At 47.4% G+C, this 25,521-nt stretch overlaps 3 protein-coding genes across 11 annotated transcripts in view; 2 read left to right on the forward strand and 1 right to left on the reverse strand.

Annotated features, from left to right (window-relative positions):
• Positions 1 to 12,228, forward strand: part of FLVCR2 (FLVCR heme transporter 2) — a 35,121-nt gene extending 22,893 nt beyond the window's left edge. For 2 of the 4 annotated variants that reach the window (XM_050711080.1, XM_035539761.2), the window contains 5 exons: positions 1,908 to 2,018; positions 2,614 to 2,719; positions 3,183 to 3,294; positions 3,688 to 3,743; positions 4,507 to 5,308. In XM_050711080.1, the coding sequence (XP_050567037.1) occupies positions 1,908 to 2,018; positions 2,614 to 2,719; positions 3,183 to 3,294; positions 3,688 to 3,743; positions 4,507 to 4,638 (517 nt within the window). In that variant the 3' untranslated portion in view covers positions 4,639 to 5,308. Of the gene's footprint in view, positions 1 to 1,907; positions 2,019 to 2,613; positions 2,720 to 3,182; positions 3,295 to 3,687; positions 3,744 to 4,506; positions 5,309 to 5,954; positions 6,052 to 10,403 lie in introns of those variants that run through there. The other 2 variants (XR_004777616.2, XM_035539760.2) reach the window with 2 other exon arrangements.
• Positions 12,229 to 12,367: 139 nt separating this feature from the next.
• Positions 12,368 to 14,727, reverse strand: ERG28 (ergosterol biosynthesis 28 homolog). 4 transcript variants are annotated; one of them, XM_035539765.2, is made up of 5 exons: positions 14,536 to 14,723; positions 14,320 to 14,410; positions 13,040 to 13,158; positions 12,796 to 12,894; positions 12,368 to 12,658 (listed from the first exon to the last, which is right to left on the reverse strand). In XM_035539765.2, the coding sequence occupies exons 1-4, from the start codon at positions 14,666 to 14,668 to the stop codon at positions 12,815 to 12,817; spliced, it is 423 nt and encodes a 140-aa protein (XP_035395658.1). In that variant the 5' UTR covers positions 14,669 to 14,723; the 3' UTR covers positions 12,368 to 12,658; positions 12,796 to 12,814. The 4 variants fall into 4 exon arrangements, with proteins under 4 accessions (XP_035395658.1, XP_035395655.1, XP_035395656.1 ...); XM_035539762.2 differs by lacking the exon at positions 13,040 to 13,158 and having other exon boundaries at positions 14,536 to 14,727; XM_035539763.2 differs by having other exon boundaries at positions 12,368 to 12,894; positions 14,536 to 14,722.
• A 338-nt stretch (positions 14,728 to 15,065) lies between these two features.
• Positions 15,066 to 25,521, forward strand: part of TTLL5 (tubulin tyrosine ligase like 5) — a 126,652-nt gene continuing 116,196 nt past the window's right edge. For all 3 annotated transcript variants that reach the window (XM_035539403.2, XM_035539404.2, XM_035539405.2), the window contains exons 1-8: positions 15,066 to 15,214; positions 17,117 to 17,226; positions 18,922 to 19,004; positions 19,870 to 19,976; positions 20,550 to 20,680; positions 21,210 to 21,292; positions 23,360 to 23,429; positions 23,735 to 23,819. In XM_035539403.2, the coding sequence (XP_035395296.1) occupies positions 15,108 to 15,214; positions 17,117 to 17,226; positions 18,922 to 19,004; positions 19,870 to 19,976; positions 20,550 to 20,680; positions 21,210 to 21,292; positions 23,360 to 23,429; positions 23,735 to 23,819 (776 nt within the window). In that variant the 5' untranslated portion in view covers positions 15,066 to 15,107. The remainder of the gene's footprint in view (positions 15,215 to 17,116; positions 17,227 to 18,921; positions 19,005 to 19,869; positions 19,977 to 20,549; positions 20,681 to 21,209; positions 21,293 to 23,359; positions 23,430 to 23,734; positions 23,820 to 25,521) is intronic.

The following is a 25,521-nucleotide window of genomic DNA, read 5'->3' on the forward strand; positions in this document are numbered from 1 at the left end:
GTGTCAGCTCCTTCATGGATTTCCCTTTGCCATGGAAATGCAAAACCAGCTGGTGCTGTGTTGGTGCCGGAGCTTCCTTCCCACACCTTGTGGCGCAGAGATAGGTTAACCCCAGTTGTCCTAAGGTGATGTAGCAGGATGTGTAACTTCCACCGTGCACCCACTACAGTGGGCATCCTCTCAGGGGAGGCTGGCTGTGCCTGTCCCAGCCAAGGATGATTTTCAGTCCCTGCAGGGCCACCATGGGCACAGATTGCTAAAAACACCAGGATGCTTTCCAGATGTCCTCCGTGAGTCTGTTTCTTCTTCACGTTTTTCTCTCTCCCGTAAGATATTTATGGCTATGATAAGAGGCTTATCAAGGAAAACAAGGCATTCTGCCATGCCCTGGTGCCCCTAGGGCCACAGAGCGTTCTCCTTGTCCTCTGCCCAGTGAATGTGGTGACAAAAGACCACTTCCTGAGCAAGTGCTGTGTTGGTGTCTTTCCCTGGGGATTCCTTTGTTTCCCTGTTGCCCCATCTACTCATGTCTCAGCTAAGCCCTTTGCTTGTATGCAAAAATCTGGGCCTTGTGTAGACTGCCGAGCACTAAATCTCCTTTTTTGTCATCAGTGGTATACTCAGGGGAGCGTGGTCTTGCTGAAGTCCGATTTAGCAGAAGTCTGCCTGGGTGCTTGAGGCTGTTTCCTGCAGCAAGAGGTGCATTGGGGCTGTCTGCTGAAGTCCCACTTAGGGACTGTGGCAGGCAGGGACCAGCTCAGTGCAGAGATTTAGGGTCCTTCCTGGTGAGTGACTTCCACAGTACGCAAGCCTGGGGTCTCGTTCCTTCCTAAGTGTTTGTCAGTTCCTTTTGTACTGCTGAAGCCTAATGAGTGGGGGAAACAGATTAACGAGGAAAGCTTGTTGTCTCCTTCAGCCAGCTAACGTGTGGTAGATGCAGTACCTGTGACAAGATGGAAAAGCTTCCTTCACTTTTCCCCCTAATTCTGCAACTCCAGTGGAAAGCACCGCTTGCTTTAACCTGCAAGAGCTGCTTGCTTCTCTGAGCCAGCCTCCTCTTGTTCTTAGTGAGGGATCGTGTGTTCTGGGAACTTCCTTCTTGCAGCTTGACTAATGACACAGCATCAATGTGAAACAAGGTCCTGACCACATCTGGTCACTAACTCGTTCATCCTCTTTGCCTGGAGATGAAGAACAAAGTGCAAATATGGGCAACTGTCAAGACTGTGAATCAGTTACAAACTGCGTACAGTACTTGAGCCACGAGGCTGGGAAATTGGGTGAGATTTCATAGGACTAACCTGAGACCTCTACACTGAGACCAAAACTAGTTGGGCTGGGTGTAAAGTATTATCCAGATGTCCCAACTGTCCCTGCTAGCAAAGACTAAGCTTTGTAGGGTCACAGGTGCTTCCTGGAGGCCGTGCTGCTGAGCATGTATTTTAGCACTGAATCCTGCATGGCTTGGAGACTCCTGCTTATGGAAGCCCCACCTGCTTTGGACTTGGTCTGTGCAGCATGATAAGCTGTAATTCTTGCCTTGAGCCTCTCTTGCAGTCAGCCCGCTTTCGACCAGACTGGTGTCCCCTGTTGGACTGGGGACCTGAGCTTCTTGGCTGCCTCACAGGTGCCTCCTCATAGGTGTGATGCCCGGACCCCACGCAGAGCTAACCCTCTGTGAGGTCGGGATATGAGAACTCCTAGGTCCTGTTTTTGCTTCTCCTGCTGTGTGTGTAGACCATGCTGGGCTCTGTAGCAGTCCAGTTCCTCTGTCTGTTGTAAGGATGTGAGAAAGCTGTGCAAGTTTTTTTTTTGTTACCATGTGCTGCAAACTATACCAAGATCTGTGGGTGAAAATAATAGTAGGATTTGATTAAATAAAACCCTGACTGTGCTTTTCCTTGCAGACAGACGACGCTAGTGGTCTATATCATGTCTCTGGTGGGAATGATAGTCTACACCTTCACTCTGAGTCTAGGCCACCTCTGGGTGGTCTTTGTGACTGCAGGTGTGCTGGGGTAAGTTCATGTGCAGGCTGCTTTCCTCTGTGTGTAAGCTAATAGGATATGGCAGGGAGGCAGGAGTCACGGTCCTGGAGGGATTCGGAAGAGCCATAGCCTGCTCCCCCATGGTATAAGGACAAAAAGATCCATGCTTCCCATCACTCTCATGTGTTTTGTTACTCAGGGACATTAGCACAGCCTGCTCGTCTGCAGCTGCCTTAAATGTCCCAGGTAATCAAGGCAAAGCATTTGGGAAGTGAATGGGACGGGGGTGCCATAGATGGCCAGGGTGGAGGAATGAAAAGCATGTGGGCCTGGGTGGCTGACGGACTGTGTTGGGGGTGATGCCCTTCAGAGCTGCTTGTGGGAGATGTTGCTTTTAATGCCTCATTTTTGCCAGGTCCTGTGCCCCAAGGCTGTGTGCAAAAGTATTTGTGGGTAGGAGGGAGACCTATGCTGTGAAGAGGGACTCAGCTGCATGGGCTGTGGCAATAATAGGGGAAACATCCCGTGCAGTCAGTCAAGCATCCCAACAGGGATTTGGGTTAATTGTGCCTCCTCAGTCTTCTTCCTAGCAGTTACTGAGCCTTTTTCTTGTGTTCCTTTACAGATTTTTCATGACAGGGTACCTTCCCCTGGGCTTTGAGTTTGCTGCAGAGTTGACATACCCAGAATCAGAGGGAACATCATCAGGACTCCTTAATGTCTCAGCACAGGTAGGCGTTCTGGTTTTTCTTTTCTTGCCTCTTTAAAAGCAGATATATCAAACTGGAGTTCCCATCCCTCACCCCCATTTCTTGTCCGTGATTGTCTTGAACCGCAAATCCAAGCGCATCAGGACGTGGCTTTTCAAGTGACAGTCCTTGTGGCATTTCTCTGTTCTGTTTCTGCTAAGGAGAATGTCCGTCAGGATACCAGTCATCCTTGCCTTTTCCAATGTTGCTCCTAGCAGCCCAGAACCTGCCTCCTCTCCAGTGAGAGATGGGATTCCAGCATTAAGGGTCACCTGTCTTTCTCTTAGCTGTGAAGAGGTGCCCCTGGATGTGTTTATAACCAAACTTTAGCCTAGGCAGGCCAACAGCTTGTCTGGCCTCTATGCTCAGCTACCAAGATAAAGCTGGGAAGCTGTTCAGGCTGCTTCATGATAACACTACAGCTTGACCCTGCCTTTGCTTGTAGATCTTTGGTATCGCCTTCACCATCAGCCAAGGGCAGATCATGGATCACTACGGGACAAAGGCAGGAAACCTCTTTCTTTGTTCCTTCCTGCTCCTGGGGACCATTATGACAGGTAACTAAATTTCTGTGTTCAGCTGTGACTCTTCCCCTTGGGCTTGGCATGTGAATTAAAGGGCTTTGGTGTGTAGTGGTGCCTTCAGGAAAGGGCAGGACCCACATGGCAGCCCCGTAGCAATGCTGTTGTGCTTTTTCAAGCATCTGGCCTGTGTTACAAAGAAGATCCAAGGCTTCTTGCCCTGGCTGCTGGCTGGGGTCTCTAAGATGTGCCTTCTGTGCGTTGCAATAAGGAGTCTGTGCCCTTTTGAGAATTTGTCTTCCTCCTCTGGGAGAGTGGTTTCCATTATGCATTCTCCTCTGCTGCCCCTTAGAGTCTTGGGGATATTGATTTGGGGTCTCTGTGGCAACTGAACTGTCTTTTACATTTCTCTTCCTCCCTCTGTCCCAGCATTCATTAAGGCTGATCTCCAAAGACAGCAGGCCAATGCGGAAAGTGAACGTACAGTGAGTAATTCCCCTTCAATCCCTGTTGCACCCCTGCTGTTAGCTCAGGGCAACCCCCAACCTCCCTCCCTTCTAGGAATGGGGCTGGCCCTTTCTGAGTTACAGCTGTAGCTGTGGTTCTCTTTTCATATCCCACCACTTGCCCATCCTATGGGGAAGCTCCTTGCTGGCATTTTCAGACAGGTGGCTGTAATCCCAGCTCTGCCAGCTGCTGGGAGCCTATATTTGCTTGCTTTAATGTCACGCAGTCTCTGTAGGCTCTGGTCCTCTGGGAATTTGCAGGGCTTTACACATGTTGGTATTGCCTAAGGAGAGATGTGGGGCAATGCTGTGCTGGCCTCTCTCTAATAATGCACTGAGCTCTCCAGTGCTTTCCCCTTGTTTAGAGCTGGGTAACCATTCTTCCAGCTCCTTAGAGAGGCAGGTTGTTCCTCACATTTCCTGTCCTCAGCTGCAAAGTGTTGTTCATTGTTTGGGACAGAAGGAAACTGAGTAGCAAAGCCCAAATTGGGGCTTGAGCAGCCTGCCTCCTCATGCTTCGTGCAGCTCTATAGATAGGGCTGCTAGCTCATGTACGAGCACTAGAGTTCAGGGTACCAAGTCCCTGTGGTGTGCTGTGCAATAAATGCTGCTGTTTGCATGTGGGAGAGGACCTCTAGTGAATGAACTGCAGTGGATGTTCTCAGAAATTCTCCCTGTAGGGAAAGAGAGGGGACGGGTGGTTTCTTGGGGCGCTTCTTACTGCTCTGGGCTCCTCTTCTAGGACGTTAGCAGAGCCATCCACTCCGTGTTCATGAAGCCATCAACGACCATGACTACCAAAGTGCATAAGCTCTGTTCTCTGCTTGCTCAAGTCAGCTCTTTTCAGATGACAGTGCTGCCTTCTGTCAGATAATCTAGCAAATCTAATCTGGAGAGAGACCAGAAGGTCCAAGAAGCAGCCCTGCTCCAACCGGCTGCTCAGGAAGGTGGATTTTCAATTACAAAATATATGCTTTTTAATTTAATTTTGTTTTATTTTTACAAAACTATCTGAGCACAAATGCAGAGGGTAGGATGAGTAGAGGGAACTGATGCTGCCTTGGGTGGTTGTTGCACATAAAGTTCTAGAGTAGACAAAAAAAAAAAAAAAAGGCTGCATGGTTGATCTAGTTTGGGTAAAGGAGTCCCTCCCATTGCCATAACTTAAGAAGAATTCCTGCTTTTTTTCTTCTCTGAGGCTGTCAGCTTGGGTTGATTTTAGTAGTGGTGAGCCTCATGGCCTACAGGACTGAGCTAAAAGACTACTGCTCTCCTGGAATCCTGGCACGAGTGGAGTTAACTAGAAGACACTTAGCTAAGCTGAGCTGGGGTAAAGAGCAGTCTGTTTTGATGCACACCAAACTGCCTGTATCCCTTGATTAGAGTGATGAAGCAGAAGATAAACTTTAAGGCCAAACCATTCTCTGCATGCCCTGTGGTAACAAGGGCCATGAGGAGAAGTGCTGGTGACACTGCCTGTTAATTCAAAGCATGTTTGTGGAAATCCAGGAAATATCAAGGTCCTTTGGCAGTGCATATAATCCCTAATAATAATAATAAGGTCCTTTACCTTTGTCAGATGCTTCTCTTACCAGATGAATTGTATGCTTTTACCATTTTTTGTATAAATCTAAAATACAGTTTTAAGATCTTGCTGCTGAGCAAAAGGTGTATAGGTTTCACTTCTATAACCCTAAAAGCTTCCAGAACTGACTGCAGTAAGAACCAGAGATGTGTGTCAGGTAATAGGTCTCAGTTAGTCAATAACTTCATTGGCAACTCCTTCTCCCTGAGGAGTCATGCTCTGTAGAAGTCATGATGGATGCCCCTTCCACCCCCCACTCCCAAATGTGGCCTCTGAATGGCTGAGCTCACCTGGTTATTTCTCAGGTTTAACAAACAACCCCGGGTGCTTGACCTACTGAAGTGGGGCTGAATCTGGTGTTCTGCGTTAACGTGGGTGCCTCAGTCAGCTGGGTTTAGGCACCGTGTGCTGCCTTTGTGGAGAGCTCTGATGGAGTCATGTACTGGAGCTTTGCTACATGGCATGGCTGCCTCACACGTGCTTGGGTGATTTTTATGGGTTTCTTTCTTTACCTGTTCCTCTTCTTTTATTTTTTTCTCTCCCCTCATTTCCCTCCCTACTTGCTTCCATCTTTTCTGGGATCTGACTTGTGGCTGTTGTTACAGAGACTCCAAGGCAGCAATCAGATCACGGATTATGGACTGTAGCTTGTAACCCTAACCCCATCAATTCCCATTCCTGTTCACTAGCTCACACGCAAAGGTAGGAGAATCATGCTAATCTGCCTGTCTGAACATTCATGGGTGGCACAGGCACCAAGCCAATGACACTTGTGGGTCAGCAACAACAGCCGCTGAGTGCTGGCCTTCCTGGGGGCGGGTCTGAGAGGAAAGATAAGACAGCTTTCCTGAATAGTGAAGATCCCACCAGACTCGCATCAGATGGGGGCATTCAAAGAGGTGCGGCAAGGCAGAGCCTGGTATTGCAGCACATGAAGAACTGAAGTGTCAGTACTGGGGAGAGGAAGTGCAGGTATTTGGAGGCCTTTCTCTGATACTTTTATTGCCCAGATTCTTGGCTGGAAGTGATACCAGGCGCTTTGTAGAAGAGTTGGCTCTCATCACAAGCAGGGTGTGTGGCCAACTACATGAAGGATTAAAAAAAAAACAAAAACAAAACAAAACAAAAAACCAAAAACACTTTGTCTTAAGGAAGTCATTGGGTTGGTGCCTTTTGGTATATGAATCTCTGAAAATTGTAAAGCTCTGTGCCTGCTGATCTGTGAATCTCAGCTGCACTTGGCATTTTCTCAGCTGTTGCTTCGGGTGTAGTGCTTTATTACTCACTGTGCTCTGCTTTGTGCTGGCTGGCTGCCCTGTCAGGTTAACCTTACTACCCTTTGCTTTTCATTAAATGCGTCTATCACTTAGTGGCCACAGCCAACAGGGCTAACAGATAACAGCAGTGAGAGTGTTGGAGAAAACAACCGTGATCCTGCAAAGATTGGAGTGTGTGCTACAGGGAGCATGAAGCCGCCACACTTTGATGCAAGCGTGAGGAACAGTCACACGGGCAGGGAAAGATCTGCCTCTAGGCTGAACACTTCTAGTGCTGTCTCCACATCGCAGTCCATAGCGTTTTTAGCAGGCATTCATGTATGGTGTTAGTTTGGGACCAAGTAACTGAGAAACTGTAGCTGTGCGAGCTGGGTGAGCCTGCAGTGGTGTGCTGGTAATTTTTTTGCCGGCTGAAGCTTATGTCATTGCCTTCGCTGCTATCAGCCCTACCTTGGTACAGCTGCCAGTGTTACTGCTGACATCCCAGCTGCAAAACAGACGGTGTGAGGCTCAGGCGTGCTGCAGTATGGCTGTTGCAAGGAGAGGACAGGCTTCCAGAGTCGCATTAGAGCTTCCAGAGGATGCAGAGTTGTGGAGCTGTGCAGGGCTCATCCTTCCCACTGAAATACTGCACAGGGCTGCATGGCCCTGTTGATGACAGCGTGTCTTTCCCCTCTATTGACCCAATGGAGGTGCAGGTGGAGGCAGATGGCCCGTCCTCCAGAGTATTGGCCTAGCAAGGTTTGAGTTCTCCTGGTGGAGAAACAGAAATGAGCCGGTGGAGAACTGTCACAACTTTAAACTGGGCGTTCAGTTTTGGTGCAGAGTGGGACTGCAGAACAGCCTGATTTCCCAGTGTATTAAGACACACAAGGGAAAAACATACATGTTAATTCTTACACAGAGAGACCTTCACCTAGCAGTTTGTCCAGGTGATGAAATGGAAAGATGAGAATCTGGCTGAACTGTTGACTTTGCAGGGAGGAGTGTATCGTGCCGCAGCTTCAGTGAAGAGAGCGAGCATTTATCAGCCTTGACTCTCTGCCCAGGGATCACAGCCTCTAAGCAGCCACCTGTCAGAGCTTTTGGTGAGGGCGTTCACACTGCAGGGATGTTCTTCCCTTCTTTCTGCAAGACCTGCCTTGTGTTCACAAGCACTTCATCTTCCATCAGTGCTCTTCTCTGCTTATGATTATAATTAATCAAGTGTTGCAATTAATAGAACCTGTAGTGGATCTAAATTAGCCTAATGGCACTGTGAACACCTTGTCCTGTATTAAGAAGGCTGTAATTTGGTTCCAGCAATCCTCCTGTTTCTGTCAGTTTCCAGAGCGTTAGCAGGGTCAGCTTTCTGTATCTCAGGTCACTTGCATCAAATGCCCTTTTTGCATGATGATGAGTCCCTTTGTGAGCTACCGTTGCTGTAGGTGTATCTGAAGCCATTCCAGCGTTCCACCTTAAGGCTTCGTGGTACTGTCAGTTGATTCAGGATACATATCGGTCATGTATATGCTGCGTACAGCCTGTGCTCATCTGCTCCTATAGAGGATGGCAGGGCTGTCTTATTTTTTTTTCTCCTCCAAACTGGGCTTTGCTAGATCTCTTTGAAAATAGCAAATTTTATTAAGGTGTATTCAGGGCACTTTGTAGTGGTTTTATATAGGGGAAGATAAATTTAATGTTTTTTTTGCGTGTGTCAAAATCTTATTCTTGATAGCAGAAAGTATGGAGTAGAGTGTTTCCTGACTCTTTCCTGGTTTTTGAATTGTAATAAAATTAAAAAACATTATCTGGAGTGTTACTCTAGCAGCAGAGATGAGCACTGATGCGTATATATGATTTTGAGGTCACGGGTCATTCTGGATGTACAGCTGAGATTTGTTTAAAGCAGGACTGAAGTTCTGCTGTGTCCTCAAGCCATGTATAGGATAGGTCAAGACTTGCTCAGGGCTAAGTACCTTGTATTGATGGTTGTTTATTTGCAAAGATGCATGTCATAAATCTCAGTGGAATACCCATAAGTGTGTTTCCTTTTCATCCCAAGGAAGTGTGATTTAGAGGCTGGTTAGGGCCTCAGGGAAAGCATTCTACCTCTATACCTTGCAAGCTGTAGTGTGCTCTAGCTCAGTAAAAAATACCAAAACAAAACCCACAAAAAAAAACAGAACTGCTGGAATCTTGCACAGTAGGCACAAACAGTGTGGATGCCATCTGCTGCTTAAACTTCCATGCTCCCTTCCTGTATTTACTGTGGCAAGCACTCTTCTCCCTAAGCCATGGGCAGGCCAACTGCACAGCCCCTTGCAGCACTCCCACCTGCGGGAGCAGCCTTCCCTTCCCAAGGCGGGGGAGCCCTGCAGGCTGGCTGATCTCCTAAACCACTGTTCCTGTAGCTCCACGGCAGGTAAGTGGTGTCGAGACCCCAGAGCTACTTGGGGAGCCTCTTCAGGGCTGCCAGCATGCTTCTCTGATTCACTCTAGTGGGATTTCCCAAGCCTGAATGCAGCTTTCCCATTATTCCTGCCTCTGGCACTACTTCCAGCAACCCCTCCTGCTGGTAGGAGGTTTTTCTGCACTGCCTGGCTTTTGCCTCGAGGCATCTCTTTGAAGCTCCCCTGACCTCACTCCTGTGCTTTGGAATATTGCTGCTGCCCTCTGTACAACCTTTTCAGCTGCAGTTTGTGCAAGATGCTACTCAAAATGAAACTGTTTTGTAACTCTTGCTTCCATGCTGCGTAGCCTTCTCTTGAACTGCACTGGGGATGTGAGCCTTTCTTATGTACCTCTGACTCCTGCCTCAGATCTGAGTTTTGCCCCACAGTGAGTTAACTCAAAGCCCAGGCTCTGGGAGACTCCACATTTACCCTTACCAGTCTGCATGCTGTTCTGCGAATCAGTGACAGTTGGGGTGTCTTACTATAAGCAGTCAGAACTTGGAGAGGTTTCTGTTTTATTTCTTATGGCTCTTTAGGATATGAGTAATGAACTTTGAAGAAGGCCTTATCTGTACTACTCTGTGGAATTATCCCAGCCTTAAGACCAAGCTGGGGTCAGGGAAGAAAATAGGCAGAGGGTGCCAGCGCTGAACGGGGGTGGGGTGGGGATGAGGAGGCTTGAAGGTGAGCAGTACCAGAAACCTGTCTGGGAGATGAAGAGGCCCTCTGATGTGACAGAGAAGAGAGGAGGTAGTTGCTGTGCTGAGCCTCCTGCTGTAAAATTTTGGAGGGTGCACAGGATACAGGTTCTGTGGCACTTGCACGGATACTGCCCTTCTCCATGGCATGAAGGAGGAGTTCCCAGTTTCTTCCCTTGCCCAGAGAACTGGCCCTGCAGCTTCACCGCTTTGAGGTCGACCTCACATCACAGTGGCATCATCTGAGGACTGCAGCAAGTAGCTTAAGGGAAGTGGGATCATTGCTCTGCCCTGCTGCCCCTGTGTCCCTTGTGTGAGCACTAAAATCCTCTGGAGGCAGAGGAGGGAGCCAGGTGCACTCAGGTTGAGCTCTCTGAGGGTGGTGATTCTCCTTTGGGGATGTAAGTCAGGCTGGATGGGGTTTGGGCAACCTGACCTAGTGAAAGATGTCCCTGTCCGTGACAAGGGGGATTGGACTGGATGATCTGTAAAGGTTCATCCAACCCAAACCATTCTATGATTCTTCGATGTCTGCACACTTGCAGGGGGCTGTGAATGAGCCAGCCTCTGGCCGGCTGGTCTCTGAAGCCTAGGTCTGGCCACCCAGGATCCTAACCATATTTTTTCCTCTGTCTGACTTGCAGAAAGTGATGCCAGAAGCCTGCGCTCTTCCCACAGTCCTCAAGGAATCAAAGCTGTAAAAAAGAGGGGTGGCAGAGCTGGGAGATGGAGGACCTGCCTCCCCCCGCCCTCATTCCCACCGTTGCTACCTACACCATCCTCCTGTTACATGTCAATTCTGGTGGGGGGCTGCTGAGAACTGCTCCTAGGCCTTAAGAGTGAAACGAGAAGAGAGTTGCTCTCGTCAGTTAGACCTCTGCGTCTTGCTGTTCTGGAGACTGTGCTAAGAGGAGAAGTCAGGAAAAGCCCCTGCTGCCCCCACTGCGTAGACTTGGAAGAAAAGCACACGTGCTCAGAAAAGCCTGGTCGTGTGAGGGTGGCACCTCGTAGGTGGTCTCCTCTCGCAGGGAAGGTGTGACCTGAAACGCAGGTGCTGGACCACGCTTACTTTGTGAGTAACCCTGAGGGAGTTGCGATCCCTCTGAGGAAGAGGGATTCCTCGGAGTGCCTGCGCTCTTTTGTATCTTGCACAGGTGATGATAGAGCCCTCAGCACATCACCAGCCACTGCAAAGCAGCGCAGCTGCTGCTGCCAGCACCAGTTTTTGTATCTGCCTGAGGATAAACCTCCACTAAGAATTTAAGTTGCTCTGACATTCCTATGTAGGAGGAGTAATCGAGAGATACCAATGTGCCTCCTGTTGGAGGCAAGGTCTAGTTCGGTAGCAGATGTTGAAGCTACAGCCTGAGCCCAGCTCACCACTGCGCTAGCAACAGGACAGTCAGACCACAAGCTCCCCAGGCTGAGGATCACGTCTTCCTCCTTAATGACAAAGTGCCTTTTGCAGCTTTTGACACTACGGAGGAGTCTGGGGAGTACAATTCTGAGCTAACCAGCCAGGGCTGCGTTGCCCTGCATTGCTCTGGGGAGGTGTTTTGAGCATGATGGGAACGAAAAGGTGCTGTAGTGTGGAAACTTCTCCCTTGTAACGGAGAACAGGAGGAGAGGGTGGGGGTTGAAGCCCTCTCACCAGCATTTGTGTCTTGTAGACACTGCCCCTCTGTATGCTGCTGTTTAGCTTCCACTCACAAAGGGAAAGAGACCCATGTATCCCTTTGCCTTCCTTTCCAGCATCCATCCCCTGGTGGGAGACATCAAGTGTCCTTATACTTAGAGCATGCAGTGATGTACATACCATTTTGGAATAACAACAAAAAAAAACAAAACACAAATATGGAATAGATAAAAATAGCCTTCTCTAACATAGTTTCTAACGTTTTTTAAGTGAAAATGTGCAGTCTTTTGACCAAAATAAAAGTCCTTTCTTTGATAGTTGGGGACTGAGCAGGGATGGGGTCTAAAATGGCTTTTAAATATAAATTTTATATTAAAAAACACTAAGTGTACAATGAAAGGTGACAATTTCATATTAAATACTTGAAACTGTCTACAGGTGCTTTTTGTTTAATAGTCTGAAATATTCTGCAGAATAATCCTTTTTCTGCCTACTGCTACTGTTGTGCAATTTTTCTCTTTTTTTCCCTTTCCTTTTCTCTTTTTTTCCCTTTCCCTTTCTTCTTCACATGCACAGGCTTCCCAGCTAGCAGCTCCTGCTGGTTCCATCCTGCCTTCTGTGCACTGCCCATCTGTTGTGGGCATTATTTCATCTAGGTCTAAGCAACCTGTTCCTGTTTTCTGTCCGTTGTAGCTGTAGCTCATTGCAAAGGCAGCTCAGTCCTTGCTCACAGATGCATGGGGTTTGCTGTCACTTGTATGCTGCAGAAGCAAGAGCTACAACCTGTGTGTGTGTGTGTGACAGGGAGAGAGATCAGTCAGACCTGGAGCTTTGTTGGAAGGAGTCAAGGAAAGGCTCCCATCTTGCTGTAAAGAGAGGATTTTTCCTGCAACATGGAGTAGAAACTGCCTGTTCCAAGGTCGTACATCCTCTACTCCCTCCTGCATAGCTGAAAAGACAGACGCAATGCCCTGCAGTTTTCTGTCATTTATTAGAAACAGCCCCTGCAGAACATGCGCATGCAAGTTACACAGCAGTGCCGGGGCAGCACATTATCCCTCCTTCCTGTCTAAAGTGTTCGGTGGATCCCAGGTGGCTCTACACTTCCTCCCCACAGGTGCGTGGGGAGAGCAGTCCTTAGTGCACAGGGCATGCCAGAGACATTCCCTGCCACCCCTCGGGGAGGGGCTCACCATACACCCCCAGCAAGCTTTGACATGAACTCCCTTGGGGCCTGGTCGTTGACATTGGTCAAAGTGTTGCCTGGACAAGAAAAAGAACACTCAGCAATGAATGATTGACCGAGTCCAACATCGATCTGCCGGTGGGACTGGTGTCCTGGGGACGTTCAACAGAGCTCCCGTGGAAGTCTGGCAGTGAAGACAGGAGACAATGCTGACCTGTACAAGACACTCGGTCTCAGTTTTTCTTCTTGTTTTGTGACAGTGCTTCTACCTCCAGGTACTGCAGCCCGATCAACATCCCCAAGATAGAGAAACCTGTGATGGAGATATGGTCTAAGTCATGTAGAAAGAGCTGGACAGATGAGATAGTCACCTGCACCGCCCCATGGACAGTTCTTGGGGAGCTGATAGCTCCACAGAGTCTGGAGGGCAGTAGGGAAGGATGCAGAGCTCTACTCACTCGCTACCATAAGGGGGGCCATAATTCCCATTGTCAAGGCTGCGGTGTGGTAAATGAAGACCTCCGAGAGGAAGTGAGCAAGGGCCACAAAGAAGGTGAAGAGTGTGATGTAATAGAGGCTGTTGGAAAGCAGAAGGAAACAGGTTATCACACGCCCCATAGCACGAGTATGGCTGAGAGGAAAAGCAGTAAACCTGCATGCTGCCCAGTCTGTCCTTGCTGTGGGAGCACAGAGGGCACTTGGCCCCCAGCCTAGTGAGGTACAAGAGCTCCACGGGCAACAGCTGGGAGGAGAACAGGGCAGCATGTTCGCTGGTGCACTGAAAGCCACTGTCACTGTCTGGCCTGACGGTAAGGAAAGGGGGGAGAGCAAAGGTAGGGAACTGGTGAAGTGAGAAGCAAGTGTGCATGCAAAAAAGGTGAGAACTGGATGCGCTGAGGAACAGGGCAACAGGACATGGCTGACTACAGGCTGCATTGCCCAGGAAGACATCTTCCCACCTGCGCTCTGCTACCCTCTAGGGGCCACAGCTGTAGAAAGGGAGCAGGTCCATGAGCTGCAAGATACAAAATCCTTCCGAGAAACAATGGGCTTTATTGCAATTGCCATTGCCACCACCCCCTGAGCCACAGATTAATACAGGTAACCGGAGTCCCTGCACCTCCCCACCACAGAGGAGCCTGGGCAGTCACTGGGGCTGCAGGAGGCAGTGACAGAGCAGCGAGTTCCACCAGCCTCCAGCACAGGCTCTGCCTAGCACAGGCCCGAGTCACTGCAGGAAAATCCCGCTCAGAAAGACTTCTGACACCACAGGGGAGAAACAGTCTGCCTCCTGCCACACCTGCCACAGCTACACACAGTGCCTCAAGCCTTGCCATCAGCCCCAGGTAAAAGCGTATGACAGAAGACGGAGTGTGAGGACCACAGCAAGGGCTCCCTCAGCCTGCCATAGCTGTTATCTGAGCTGTCATAGGAAAAGAAGTACCAGGTATCAGCGGGATCAGCATCAGCAGTTAGCTTAACATCCACAGAGCAGCAACGACACCTGCAGATGCTTCCCAAGCTGGAGCTCAGAAATGCGTGACACAAAATCCCCTCGGACCTCCCGGTAACACAACACAAAGGAGAACGCTCTCCCCGCGCAGACAGGAGGCAGAACCAGCTAATGCAGAAGCACTGCGCTGCTCCCAAAGCCCTTTCAGAGGGACGCCCCCCCCCCCCCTCCCCGTGCCGCTCCCCAGGCCCCGCAGCAGGCAGGCACCCTGCCTCCCTCACGTACGTCTGGTTGCGGATGTCCAGGGCGCAGAGGCAGCGGACCACGGAGGACAGCAGGGTCCAGATGCCAAACGTCCGGGCCTGGAGCCCGTTCACTGCGCAAGAAGGGGGGGGAGAGAACCGAGGTCGGCGGGGGGCGCTCCCCAGGGGAGCCCCTCCGGGGCCGGCAGCGGCGGGGCGCCGCGGCCCTGCCAGGCCCCGCGATGCGCCCAGCCCTTACCGAGGCCGGGGCTGGCGGTGTAGAGCTTCTCGGAGACGAAGCTGTAGTCGCGGAAGCACTGCAGGGTGTTCCCGGCGGCGATGACGGACACCATGAGCAGCCAGCTGCGCAGCACGCACAAGAACCGGCTCATCCTGCCGCCAGGCCGGTCGGCGGCACACTGAGCGCCCGCTCCCCGCGGGGCCCGGCCCTACCGCCCTCCCGCGCTCCCATTGGCCGTCGGCCGCGCGCCACGCGGCGCGAGAGCGGCAGCCGCCAATCAGCTCCCTCTCTCGCCGCGCTCGGTCCCGCCCCCCTTCCCTCAGCCAGAGGAGGCCGGCCGTCGCGCCTGCGCAGTGCGGACGGCGGGCTGCGGCTGCGCGGTGGGGCGGGGCGGGGCGGGGCGGGGCTGGGCGGCGGTTGTTGTAGTAACGGGGAAGCGCCGCGCGAGCGGGGCCGGCTGAGGCGGGTGGGGGGGGGGGGCGGCCGGCCGGGCTGGGCCCCCCCGCGGCCGTTTAACGGCCACTAACGACCAGTAACGGCACTAACGGCCCCCGCGCGTGCCGGAAGCTCCGTGAGAGCCGCCTGAGGCCATGCCGGGCGCCGCGGCGCGGGACGCGGAGCAGAGCGGCTCGTCCGCCGCCGAGGAGGAGGAGGAGGAGGAGGAGGAGGGCGAGGAGGGGGTCGCGGGCGGGCTGAGGTGAGCGGGGCCGCGGGGTTCGGCGGGGCCGGGGGGGGCCGCTCCGCGCGGGCTCCAGAACTGCTTCTGTCTGGGGTCTTGTTCTGTGGTGTTTGCCGGCTGGGAGCTTTCCTGGGGGCATGTGAGAAAATGAGGGAAATTCGCGGCTTTTTTTTTTTTTTTTGTCGCTGTTGCTGTTTAGCTTTAGTTTTTAACTTCCTGCAGGGAAGGAGGGTGTGCTCTACAGTGGCCTGCTGTGCACTGTTTTATATCCTTTCTTAAAACTGGCTTATGACAGCTCTCATATTTCTCCTCAGCTTCTGAACTCCCTACTAGCTACTAGCCTGTTCCATCCTTGCTTGGTAGCTTCTTTTATTTTTGCTCCCTTCCTCTTCCCCAGACTGGAATCCCTATTTTGTATTTCAGCAGCGCCTACTTTAATGCATCCTCTTTGTTTTCTTATCGCTGTGTGTTTCTTCTGAGTGCCCAGCTGCAGGCAGCAGGGATTTAGGGCTCTAGGGAAACCTCACTTCACACCAAGTAGCTGCTTCAGGCTTGCCAGACCCTTATGGACCACCAGGTGAAGAGCTGCCTTTGACTACAATGTCTTTCTAACAGCCTGCCTGTGTTAAGTGGCCAAGTGTCACGCTAGGAATGAAGGACCGTCACCTGGAGGATTGTCTGAGCCCTGGTAGCCTTACTGCAAATCCTCGGGGCAGGCTTAACGTAACCTCCCCTTCTGTTGCCTCAGCTCATTTCCCACTTATATAAGGCTCTGGCCTGTCGTGTAGGTTCTGGAATCCTCTTGGGTCCCTTCCATCTGAACAGCTCATTACACCCCACCAGTTGATTTCTGAAGGCAGTGGAGGCAGATGGCAGTGCTGTGGAATTGATTTGTCAGGGGGATAACCTGGTTAAGAGGACCAAAGTTACACTAAAAAGGACTTTCCTTGTGCTAAGTCTAGGAAATGTTTTGTCTTTTGTAGTGTCTCCAAACTTTTGGCAGACAATGATCTTGCACATTGTATGGTCACATGCTTCTTTGTTTCTCTGTGCCAGTCTTTCCATTTTTTTTTAATGTAGATGGATATAGATATGTCTCTCCAACCCCTTGGTTTCTGGTTAACTTTTTCATAGCTCTGTTTCCTTAAGCAGGGATTAATAAGTAGTCTGAGTTTTGTTTGCTTTCTGTCATCTTAGGATTTTGTGTCATAGCTTTTATTTATGTATGTGTGTCCTTAATTCCTCTACCTGAGCAGCTGGTAGTTCCCAATGTAGGGCTGTTGTTTTGGGCAGGACAGATCTTGGAACCTGGAGCAGCTTTGAGTGGCTTCCTGGGGGCATCGCTGTTGAATTGTGGGCTCACATTCCACTGCGCCTGGCAGAAATTAGAGAGGAAGAACACACAAATTCATTGTGTTGAGCCAAATCTTCTCCAGTCTGTCAAATTTTGCAGGAGTGCCCTTTTGCTCACTTTAGAGCCCAGGATTACAACCAGGCAGTATGCACAGATTTTCATCTCTTGTCTTAAATTAGAGACTGAAACCAGTGTTGTAAGGTCTGGTTGTGTGGATATCAGTAGTTACAGCCTACTCTGAGCTATGGATCTTGTTCTCGGATGCGCTATAAATCCGGAGAAACGTAGCTGAAAGCTCAAGAGTTTTCTCCCAAATTATACTCAATAAAATCAATACAAATTAAGCGAAGCTCCTACTTAAAATGATAAGGCTGACCCACAAAGAGGATGATTTGGAAGGTTCCCTTTTTAGCTGAGAACCAGGGTACCTCGTGTGTGTCTGTGTGTCCTGCCCATGGGCTAGGTGAGCAAGCAAGAGCAAGCGTAGGGAATTTCTGCATCCTCCCAGTCAGTAACTGCTGTGTGCGTGAGGCTCAGCAGCTGCTAATACTGTCTTGCTATTTTAGGGATCACCCATGCATCAGGTGGACTGGTGGCGGCTGCAGGCGGATCCCTATCTTCGTCTTTCATGCTGATGCCATTCTGACCAACGACAGCTATCTCCGCCTAATTGGAGGTGGGTGCAGCAAGGCGACAGCTTCTGGCCTGAAGGTGTGAAGCAGAAGTCTCACACTGAGACGTTCCCTTCTCTCTGTGGGGAAGAGGAATTGATAGGAAGGAAACTACAGTCTTCTCATGTCTCTGAGCTCTGAGACATTCAGAAACACTTGGTCAATCGGTGAATGTTTATCACGTTTAGTTTGTGACAAGTGCTTATCTTTGGCCCTCTGATGGGTCCTGGAATGCTTTGATTTGGAACAAATCAGATTTGGAGGCTGTGCTAGAACTTATGACCAGAAGATAAATGCACTAATTTGTAGCTGAGAACTTAAAATCAATCCTTCCAGTTTGAGTCTTGAGAGGGTTTCATCACGAAACAGAGCCGCCAGCCCTACGGTGGTATTAATAGTAGTACGCTTTAAAAACAAGTCTCTGTTTCTACAGCCTCACAACTGTGAGTAAGGCTGTAAGCAAAATGATTGCTTTTATAACAGCACTGTAGTCAGACTAAACCTGTCTAGTGTCAGACAAGGGAGGGCTTCTAAATAAGGCAAAGTTGTTACAAAGAGTCACTCCAGATTGCGAGAGTTAGTGCTTGTGGGTGTGTATGGCTGGGAACTCTTTCTGGATGTGCTGAGCTGGGGAAAAACTAAAATCCACTCAGCTTTTTCTTGTGTAGATGCTGACACCTCTTTCTTCTCTTGCTTCTCCCTTTCTTAGATAATTGGTGCACTCATTTCTAATGTCCTAGCCAAGCAAAAATGCTCCTGGCTCCTTTGGGTAAGGGGTGGAGAAGGTGATTTGTGTGTAAAAACTCCTGATCCTTTTGATGTGAGTTACAAATGTACTTGAATGGTGGCAGAAGCTGATGCTGACTGTAACTTGTGTCCTAATTGGAGTGTGGTGTTTCTTATGCTTTTTCTCAGGCAGTAGAGGATTTTTTGTTATTTAACAAGTCTACTACTGGACAGTGCAACTTCTTAAATTTCCTTTAGACCTTTGTCTAGTCCCAGATGATGATGCTTCTTAGTCTTTTCTTTAGACTTATTTTTACCGGTAGAACATATTTTCTGAGACCTAATCATGACTTTTTACTCAGGAAATATTTTCTTTTTCATTTAATACTTGTCCTATTTACTTTATTTTTCAACTATTTTTGCAGATATTTATTGGAAGATCGGTACAGTTGAATGAGACATGAACAAAAATTCATAGACATTGAAAGACCAAAATGAAACACTAAAAGTGGTCACATAAGTTAACTGTGTCAATGAGGGGTATACGGCACGATTGCTTTTAGCTAGGAATACTCATCTTGAATTGAGAAGAAAGAGCTGAAATCATTATTTGGAGTGTTATAAAGCAGGCTATGAAGAGCTGTTTAAAAAAATAATATATAAATATATATATCAGGACATCCTAACAAACGAACAGGTTTTTATTTTGATAGGACAGGGTTCAGCGATGTAGAAATGTTATACCTGATGACAGATGTAATTTGCTTCAATGCCATCATTGGATTTAATGCCTCAAGATGTAGGCAAATGGTGACAGAAAGTACCTGTCTGTTATGTGCTGCTACTGTGGATTAAGTGCAGCTGTTCTGTGCCGAGTCCTATGGTGCTCTTCTCTGTGGTTTGGTAGCATAGGTAACTTGGGTTTATTCTTCTGTGTGCAGACTCTAGCGTTGTGTCTCTTGCTTTCTTAACAGAGCACTACCACTTGTCCTATAAGATTGTACGGACGGACAGCCGCCTGGTCCGAAGCATACTGACTGCCCATGGATTCCACGAGGTGAGTGCAACAAGCTCGGGATTACCAGCACGTTGGCAAGTCTGATTATGTGCTGAGCTGGAAGGTGTGTCTCCATGTGGACATGTCTTATGTGTGTGGTGTTTTTTGTTGTTGTTTACTCTGCAGGATTAGAACCAGGAAGTTCCCTTGGACCCACTTTGTGTTTTTTCTCTTTTCCTTCTTTTTTCCCCTGCTCTTCTCCGTGTTTTGTCAGCTGGGGAAAAATGTTGTGATTTTTCACTCTGAAAGGATTATCCTTTACCTAATTTTGCAGGCTTAAGCCTAAAAGGGATATTTAAGTTAAGGTTATTGTGCATTTCTCTTCCTGCTTCTAGAGCATTGCTTCACGCCCTTGGGAAGATCTGAAGGATTTAATCTTTCAGCCTTTGCAAGCTCATGGAAGCATTGTTGTGGTGTCATATGTTTCTTTCTCTTCCAGCACCTTCCTTGCTCTAAAGAATGTCCTGTGTGCAGCTAGTGACAGTTTGAGAGAAGTGTTTGGGTGGTGAATTTTCTTCTGAATAAGGCAAAGTTGGGGAATTGGTCTCCCAAGTTTCCTGGGAAAGTTTGAAATGCTTTATAATTGGGCTTACATGGTCTATTAAAAGAGCAAAGCCGTGTATAAGCTTGTATAGAAAGCTTGTATAGAAAACTGATATATTTATTTCCAAGCACCACAGTACAGTAGCTTAGGATAGGAGTCTGTGTAGAATTGCCCTAATACTAGAGACGGATAAAGGAAATTGTCTTAAACCGGAATTGCTGTGGCCCCACAGACAGAAGGGCACAGTCTGTAGGACAAGTGGTGGTGTTTCTCACTATTTCCGTAGCTTTACGTGTTTTTTTTTTTCATGTTGTTTTTTAGGTGCACCCTAGTAGCAGTGATTATAATCTCATGTGGACGGGATCACACTTGAAGCCCTACTTGCTGCGTTCCCTTACAGATATTCAGAAAGTCAATCATTTCCCTAGGTAAGGCTTTGACATCATATTCTGCTGAACATCTTTGTCGTGGTTTGCAGAAATGTGAGTATAGATAGCTTGCTTTTTTTTTTTTTTGTGATAATGATACTGTAAAGTTCCCGCATGCTGGATGTGTGCCACATACTGTCTTCATTCTAAACAGTCTTTGGGGGTTTAGGGGAGATAGTATGTGAGCTGAAGTGCTTGTCCATAGCCCAAAAACTGATTGCACCCCCCCCTTTATTTGATGGTATAAGTAAGGTGTTTGGGGCTTGGGGTTCTTTGTTACAGTTGTAGTCATGTATCACCTGTTAAAGTTTGCAACCACCCTTATAACAGTTTGTGCTTCAGTCCCTCTTGGAAATAGCAAGAGGCACTACAGATGAGGGTGATTATCAATACAGCCATGTAGCAGAGACAGTAAAACTGAAGAGTAGTTGCAGGTTAGGGCTGAGATATCTGACAGGGCTACAGATCCTTTAGTAACTAGGACAATAGGTTGTTGCAGTGTGGTGGTGTTTTGTTGTTTTCTTTCTTTTTTTATGCTGGGAAAATGGACAGTCTCTTGTTTTGGGACTTCAGGTCGTATGAACTGACACGGAAGGACAGGCTGTACAAGAACGTCAGTCGTATGCAGCTGGCCCATGGATTCAAGGCATTCCATATCTTACCTCAGACCTTCATCCTCCCAGCAGAGTACCAGGACTTCTGCAGTAAGTGAATGGCTGCTGATGCCCAGACTTAAAGCAGAATAACTTGGTAGGGGGAAGGGAATCACTCTTAATACTCCAGTTTGTTTGATCATGTCAGTGTTGATGAAGCTGGAAAGACAGTAGAAAAGGTGCACATCATTTGTTCATATCATTTTCACTGTGCTGCCTGTTCCATGCCTATGTAAGTCCTCAAGAAGCTGATTGTGGACTTTGTGCGCAAAGAAAGCTCAGTTTTGGAGCCCAGTGTTGATGATGATCAGCTTCATAATTTCCCTAACTAATATCTGGGCATACTGACGAGAGAAATGTCAAAAGGAGGTGTAGAGCAGAGAAAAGAATATATCAAAGCAGCAGGAGGAACTGTAATGATTGCAGTGCGTCCTGAGGGGTAAAATTGGACATCAAAAAGTAGGCCTTGATCTCTTACTGGGGTACTCTAGGGCTTTACTGTAGGCAATGTTCTTGCTCCTCTGTAAATAAGCGAAACTAAAGATGTTTCAGACTTGTGGTGGTGTTTTTTTTTAACCAGATACCTATTCTAAGGACAGGGGCCCATGGATAGTGAAGCCCGTGGCCTCTTCCAGGGGTCGAGGTGTCTACCTGATAAATAATGTAAGTGTTCATCAAAAAGGCTGCTTTTCAGTAACATGGTCTGCAAAGCTATGCAAGTTTCCGGGCGAGGTGCATGCAAACATCTAAGCAGACAATGGCCGTGCTCTGGATTTCAACAGTACATTGGTGAGCGGTTTAACAGTCCTGAGCAGCTGGCAAAGTCTGCCCTGGCTTATACTGAGTAACCAAAACTAAGCTCTTTCTTTATATGCTGTGTGTATCTTGCAATCTATATGGTACTTTCAAGTCTTGGCTCACTAGGTACAAGTTCGTACTCCCTGAGACGGTTCGGGAATCTGTGCTACTTCATGCTCTCCTTGCGGCTGACAGTAGGCTGGCCTTGGGATGATTCCCAGAACTCTCCTTGGTTGTTTGCCCTGGGCAGCGTAAACAGTCCTCACACAGTGTCCTTTTCTCCCTGTCACCCCTGTAAAAGACTAGATAAAATGAAACTATGTGACACAGTAAGATGTGTGTCAGTCGTAGAATTTTGTAATCTAAATGCTAGTGTGCCTTTATTGAGTAATAGGAATGATTCTTTGAATTCAATATGCTGGTTACAGTGTTTTGTTGCCATTCTGGGGGCTTTGCAGGGAGTTAGCTTGTCATAGGTAACAAATATATCTGGGCAGGAGCCAAAACACATGAGGATATTCCAATAAGTATTCTCAGCAGCAAAACTGACTGGTGAGTCACTTTGTTTTCACTCACTCAAACCCTTTTAGCCTCCCCTGCGCTGAAGGGGTCGTGCTGTCTCATCTGTTCTCTACCTGGATTCTTTCCCATAAAATAAGGGAGCAATTCGCCAAGTGTATGAAGTAAGTATTTCCAGAGCTGCACTCAGCTTTTTCTCTGCTTGAAAGAGAGGAACGAGTTTAGGCTTATATGGCAGTTGGCCATGAACTGGGGAAAAGACCCTTCTGGGACCACTCTCCCTTTGTGTACATATGTTTCAGAAACATTTTAGCTAGTTTGGCCCAAAGACTTCAGTGTCCTTCAGTGTGATTCTGTTAAGGGAGTGTCTCCCAAAATTTCATCACAATTTTTTTTTTTTTAAAGGCAAAAAAAGCTCTTCGGTTTATCTGGTCCGCTGTAAAAGAAGCTGTCATTTTGGTGATATGCTGAGGGAAGTTGAGCTTGTTCTCTCATGTTGTACATATGTACTCTATATGCCTAGATTTCCTGCTTGTGACGCTGATAAGGCTGAATACATGTAAAATTGAATAAATTCAGGATGATGGGGTTCTTCTGGCTCTTTTGCAAGCTGGAGGCTGGAAAATGTTTTGCGAGAAACCGTTTGCATGAGTAGTTAAAACTGGTTACAAGAAGGAGGACTTGGATACAGCAAAGAAGTAGAAGCTTTTTCAGCAGGTCCCATGACTTTGCAATGTGTATTTGTAATCACATTTTGTATGTAATTTGTAAATCCAATTTTTATTTGATAGAGCTTTCTGTTCTGTGCAACAAGAGTGGTTTTCTCGTACCTTAGCCCCCGCTGTGAACTGATCCTCAGTAGAAGATATTTATTCATGTAGGCAAAAGGGTTGGGTACCAGCTCTGGGTCTAGCCATAGATCCATTAATTCATGAGTATTAATTTTCTTCACTTGTGACTTCCTCACCAACTGTAGTTACATACTCCTTCCAGTGGCTTCCAGAAAATCCCTCCTCCATGTGTCTGGTTAAACACTCAGGAAACAAACAATGACAGTCACTTTCAGATTTTTCTCTCTTGCCTATTTTATATTATTTAGCCATGTGTCTGTTAAACCTGTATTTCACTCTAAGGAACACTTGACTGGAAAATTCAGTGGGCGTTTTTTGGAAATGCAATCATTCCCAAGCTTCTGGTCAGGATCTAATTACCTTAAGTGTATTGTGACTGACTGGTGATATTTTTTTTTGGTCATGTTCCCCCCCCACCCCCCCCCCCCACCCCTGACATAATTACTGGTACAGAGTGGTGTTGGGAGGTGAAAGCTGGAAAAATAGTAGGCTTGATCTAGTCATCTTGTTACTCCTTGAGCCTCCTGGTTTTCTCACTCCTGGATTCTCTGTCCTTCTGTAGCCAAACCAGATTGTGCTAGAAGACAACATCCTGGTCTCTCGTTACATCAGCAACCCCCTGCTAATAGATGGTGAGTGTGCTTAGAAATTGCTTCCTGCTTGCACATTCTTTCTTGTTTCTAGCTCAACAACTCTTGTAGGAATTTAGCTGAATAATCAAGTGGTCTATCTTGCAGTAGTTCTCAAAAAAAAAAAAGTAAATAGAAAATTCGTTGCAATCAGGAAGCTTTTTAACTGGGAAAGCTTCAAGCACTGTATGGCAGCAGCAGGTAATGGTTTATTCTTCCCAATGTTCAGAGGGTCTGTTGAATTTCCTCAGTTGGATATGATATCTGAAAGATACTTGCAGTACTGACTCTTGACAACTGTATTTCAGATTTCAAATTTGATGTGCGCCTGTATGTTCTGGTTACATCCTATGATCCGCTTGTCATCTATCTCTACGAGGAAGGGCTGGCCAGGTAGGGGAGTTTTTTTTTCTTCCTTAGTGTATATGCACTCAGTGGTCAAGAGAAGTCTTGGATTGCCTTTGTACTTCTGAGATGGTAGCAAATGGGAAGGAAACGACACTTCTGGAGCTCCACAGAGTTTTTGTAGATGATATTTCATTATGCATTGTCCTATCAGTTTATAAGGTCTTTAGTGAGGGACTTTATTACAAAGGGAAGTAATAAAAAAAATTCAACTTTTAAGAGTCGAATGGCCACATACCGTTAATGGGATGTTTGTTGTAAAGGTCAGGTTCTTAAAACCATTGTGAACTGTTGGTGCCTTGATACCTCTTCTCAATCCTTTCAGCCTGGGTGAAAGGGAATCTAAACTTTCTCAGTTTCCATTTAATCATAAAGGCAAAAACAGAGACCTGTTGTTGGTATCTTCTGTCTTAATACCTTCAACTTGTCTTTTAAATTTTAGGTCAGCGTTTGTATTTTCTGCATTATCAAGTAAAGAAGCTCAGTTGGTTCACTGTTCTTATCCTGCAAGATGTCAATTTTCTTTTGCATTTAAGTTATGAAAGATACTTAAGATTCCCAGGAGGAACATTTATCTGCCAAAAATACCCGTCTCTCTTTCATCACAGAAGTTTAGCTAAATAGCTGAGCAACTAATAAATTTAAAACAATCACCCCTCCAAAATTCCAAGTGAAGAGAATGAAATCCTTGCTAGCTCCAGCTCAGACCATAAACTTAACTGTTTAAGATGAGAGCATCATAGGGCTGTCTTCTGCAACAGTCCTGAGCACTGTTAAATCTGTTCAAAGTCCACCTCATAGAGCCAGAAAGAATAACTCAATAACTCTAGGGTTTGAGCCTGCATAGCTCTGACCGAGGCATGTACTGAATCCAGCATATTTTTATCTGAAGCAGATACTGAATCCAAAAAGATGTGTTAATGATGATCCCATAAGTAATATACTCCTCCTTTTAATTGATGAACAGATTCCCTTCAGGCTTGTTGCGATGTGCCTTTGCCTGCAACGATGCTGTGAACAGGTTGCTTCCCTAAATGGGGACTGGAACAGGTGGCTCATTTTGGTCAGTGAAAAATGTGACAACTGTCATCGGTTTGGAAAAGGAGTCTTAAACGTATCTGGCACGCAAGTTTTCTCTTTTGGGAATTGTTAATTGCTAATATTGGATGTTACTGGGGAGTGAAGAGGGGTGAACAAAATCATCTCGAAGATAATCCAGTGTTGAATATGTGCACTGCCTGTTTTCAGAAAGTCTTAGCAATCTATAGTAGACCACCGAACTAGGAGTTGCATCATAACCAATGTCTTAAAGTTAGTTCTGCTGATCTTGTTGTAACAAATAGGTATGCTTCTGGATAAATAAAAAACAACAACAACAACAACAAAAATCTGAGACAAATTTTCTGCTCTGTTAAGGAAGCAAGTGTTCCAGTTCCACGATATGTAGCATTTTTGTCTCTTGAAGGCAAATTTGCTACTCCACTGTTGGTGTGTGTTTGTGTATGTGTGGTGGGGGTGTAGGTGTTTGATTTTTTAACTACTCTGTTCCTATCAGAGGTCTAGGAAAGGAAATCAGGAAGGAAGCCAGTATCTTCCTCTGATTGAAATATACTGGTCAGACAGCATATATTAAGGTTGAATCATCAAACTATTTAGATAGCAAGGGAAGTATGGAGGTTTATATAGTCAG

Source organism: Cygnus atratus, chromosome 5 (assembly GCF_013377495.2).
Source record: "Cygnus atratus isolate AKBS03 ecotype Queensland, Australia chromosome 5, CAtr_DNAZoo_HiC_assembly, whole genome shotgun sequence".
NCBI classification, from domain to species: domain Eukaryota; kingdom Metazoa; phylum Chordata; class Aves; order Anseriformes; family Anatidae; genus Cygnus; species Cygnus atratus.

What these genes read in the sequence shown, in the direction of transcription:
- ERG28 (XM_035539762.2), bottom strand. Translation starts at nt 14,668, where the DNA reads ATGAGCCGGTTCTTGTGCGTGCTGCGCAGCTGGCTGCTCATGGTGTCC. An exon ending in CTGGACATCCGCAACCAGAC is followed by an intron (nt 12,895 to 14,319) that starts GTACGTGAGGGA and finishes TCTCCATCACAG; the next exon opens with GTTTCTCTATCTTGGGGATG. An exon ending in AGACCGAGTGTCTTGTACAG is followed by an intron (nt 12,659 to 12,795) that starts GTCAGCATTGTC and finishes TTTCTTGTCCAG; the next exon opens with GCAACACTTTGACCAATGTC.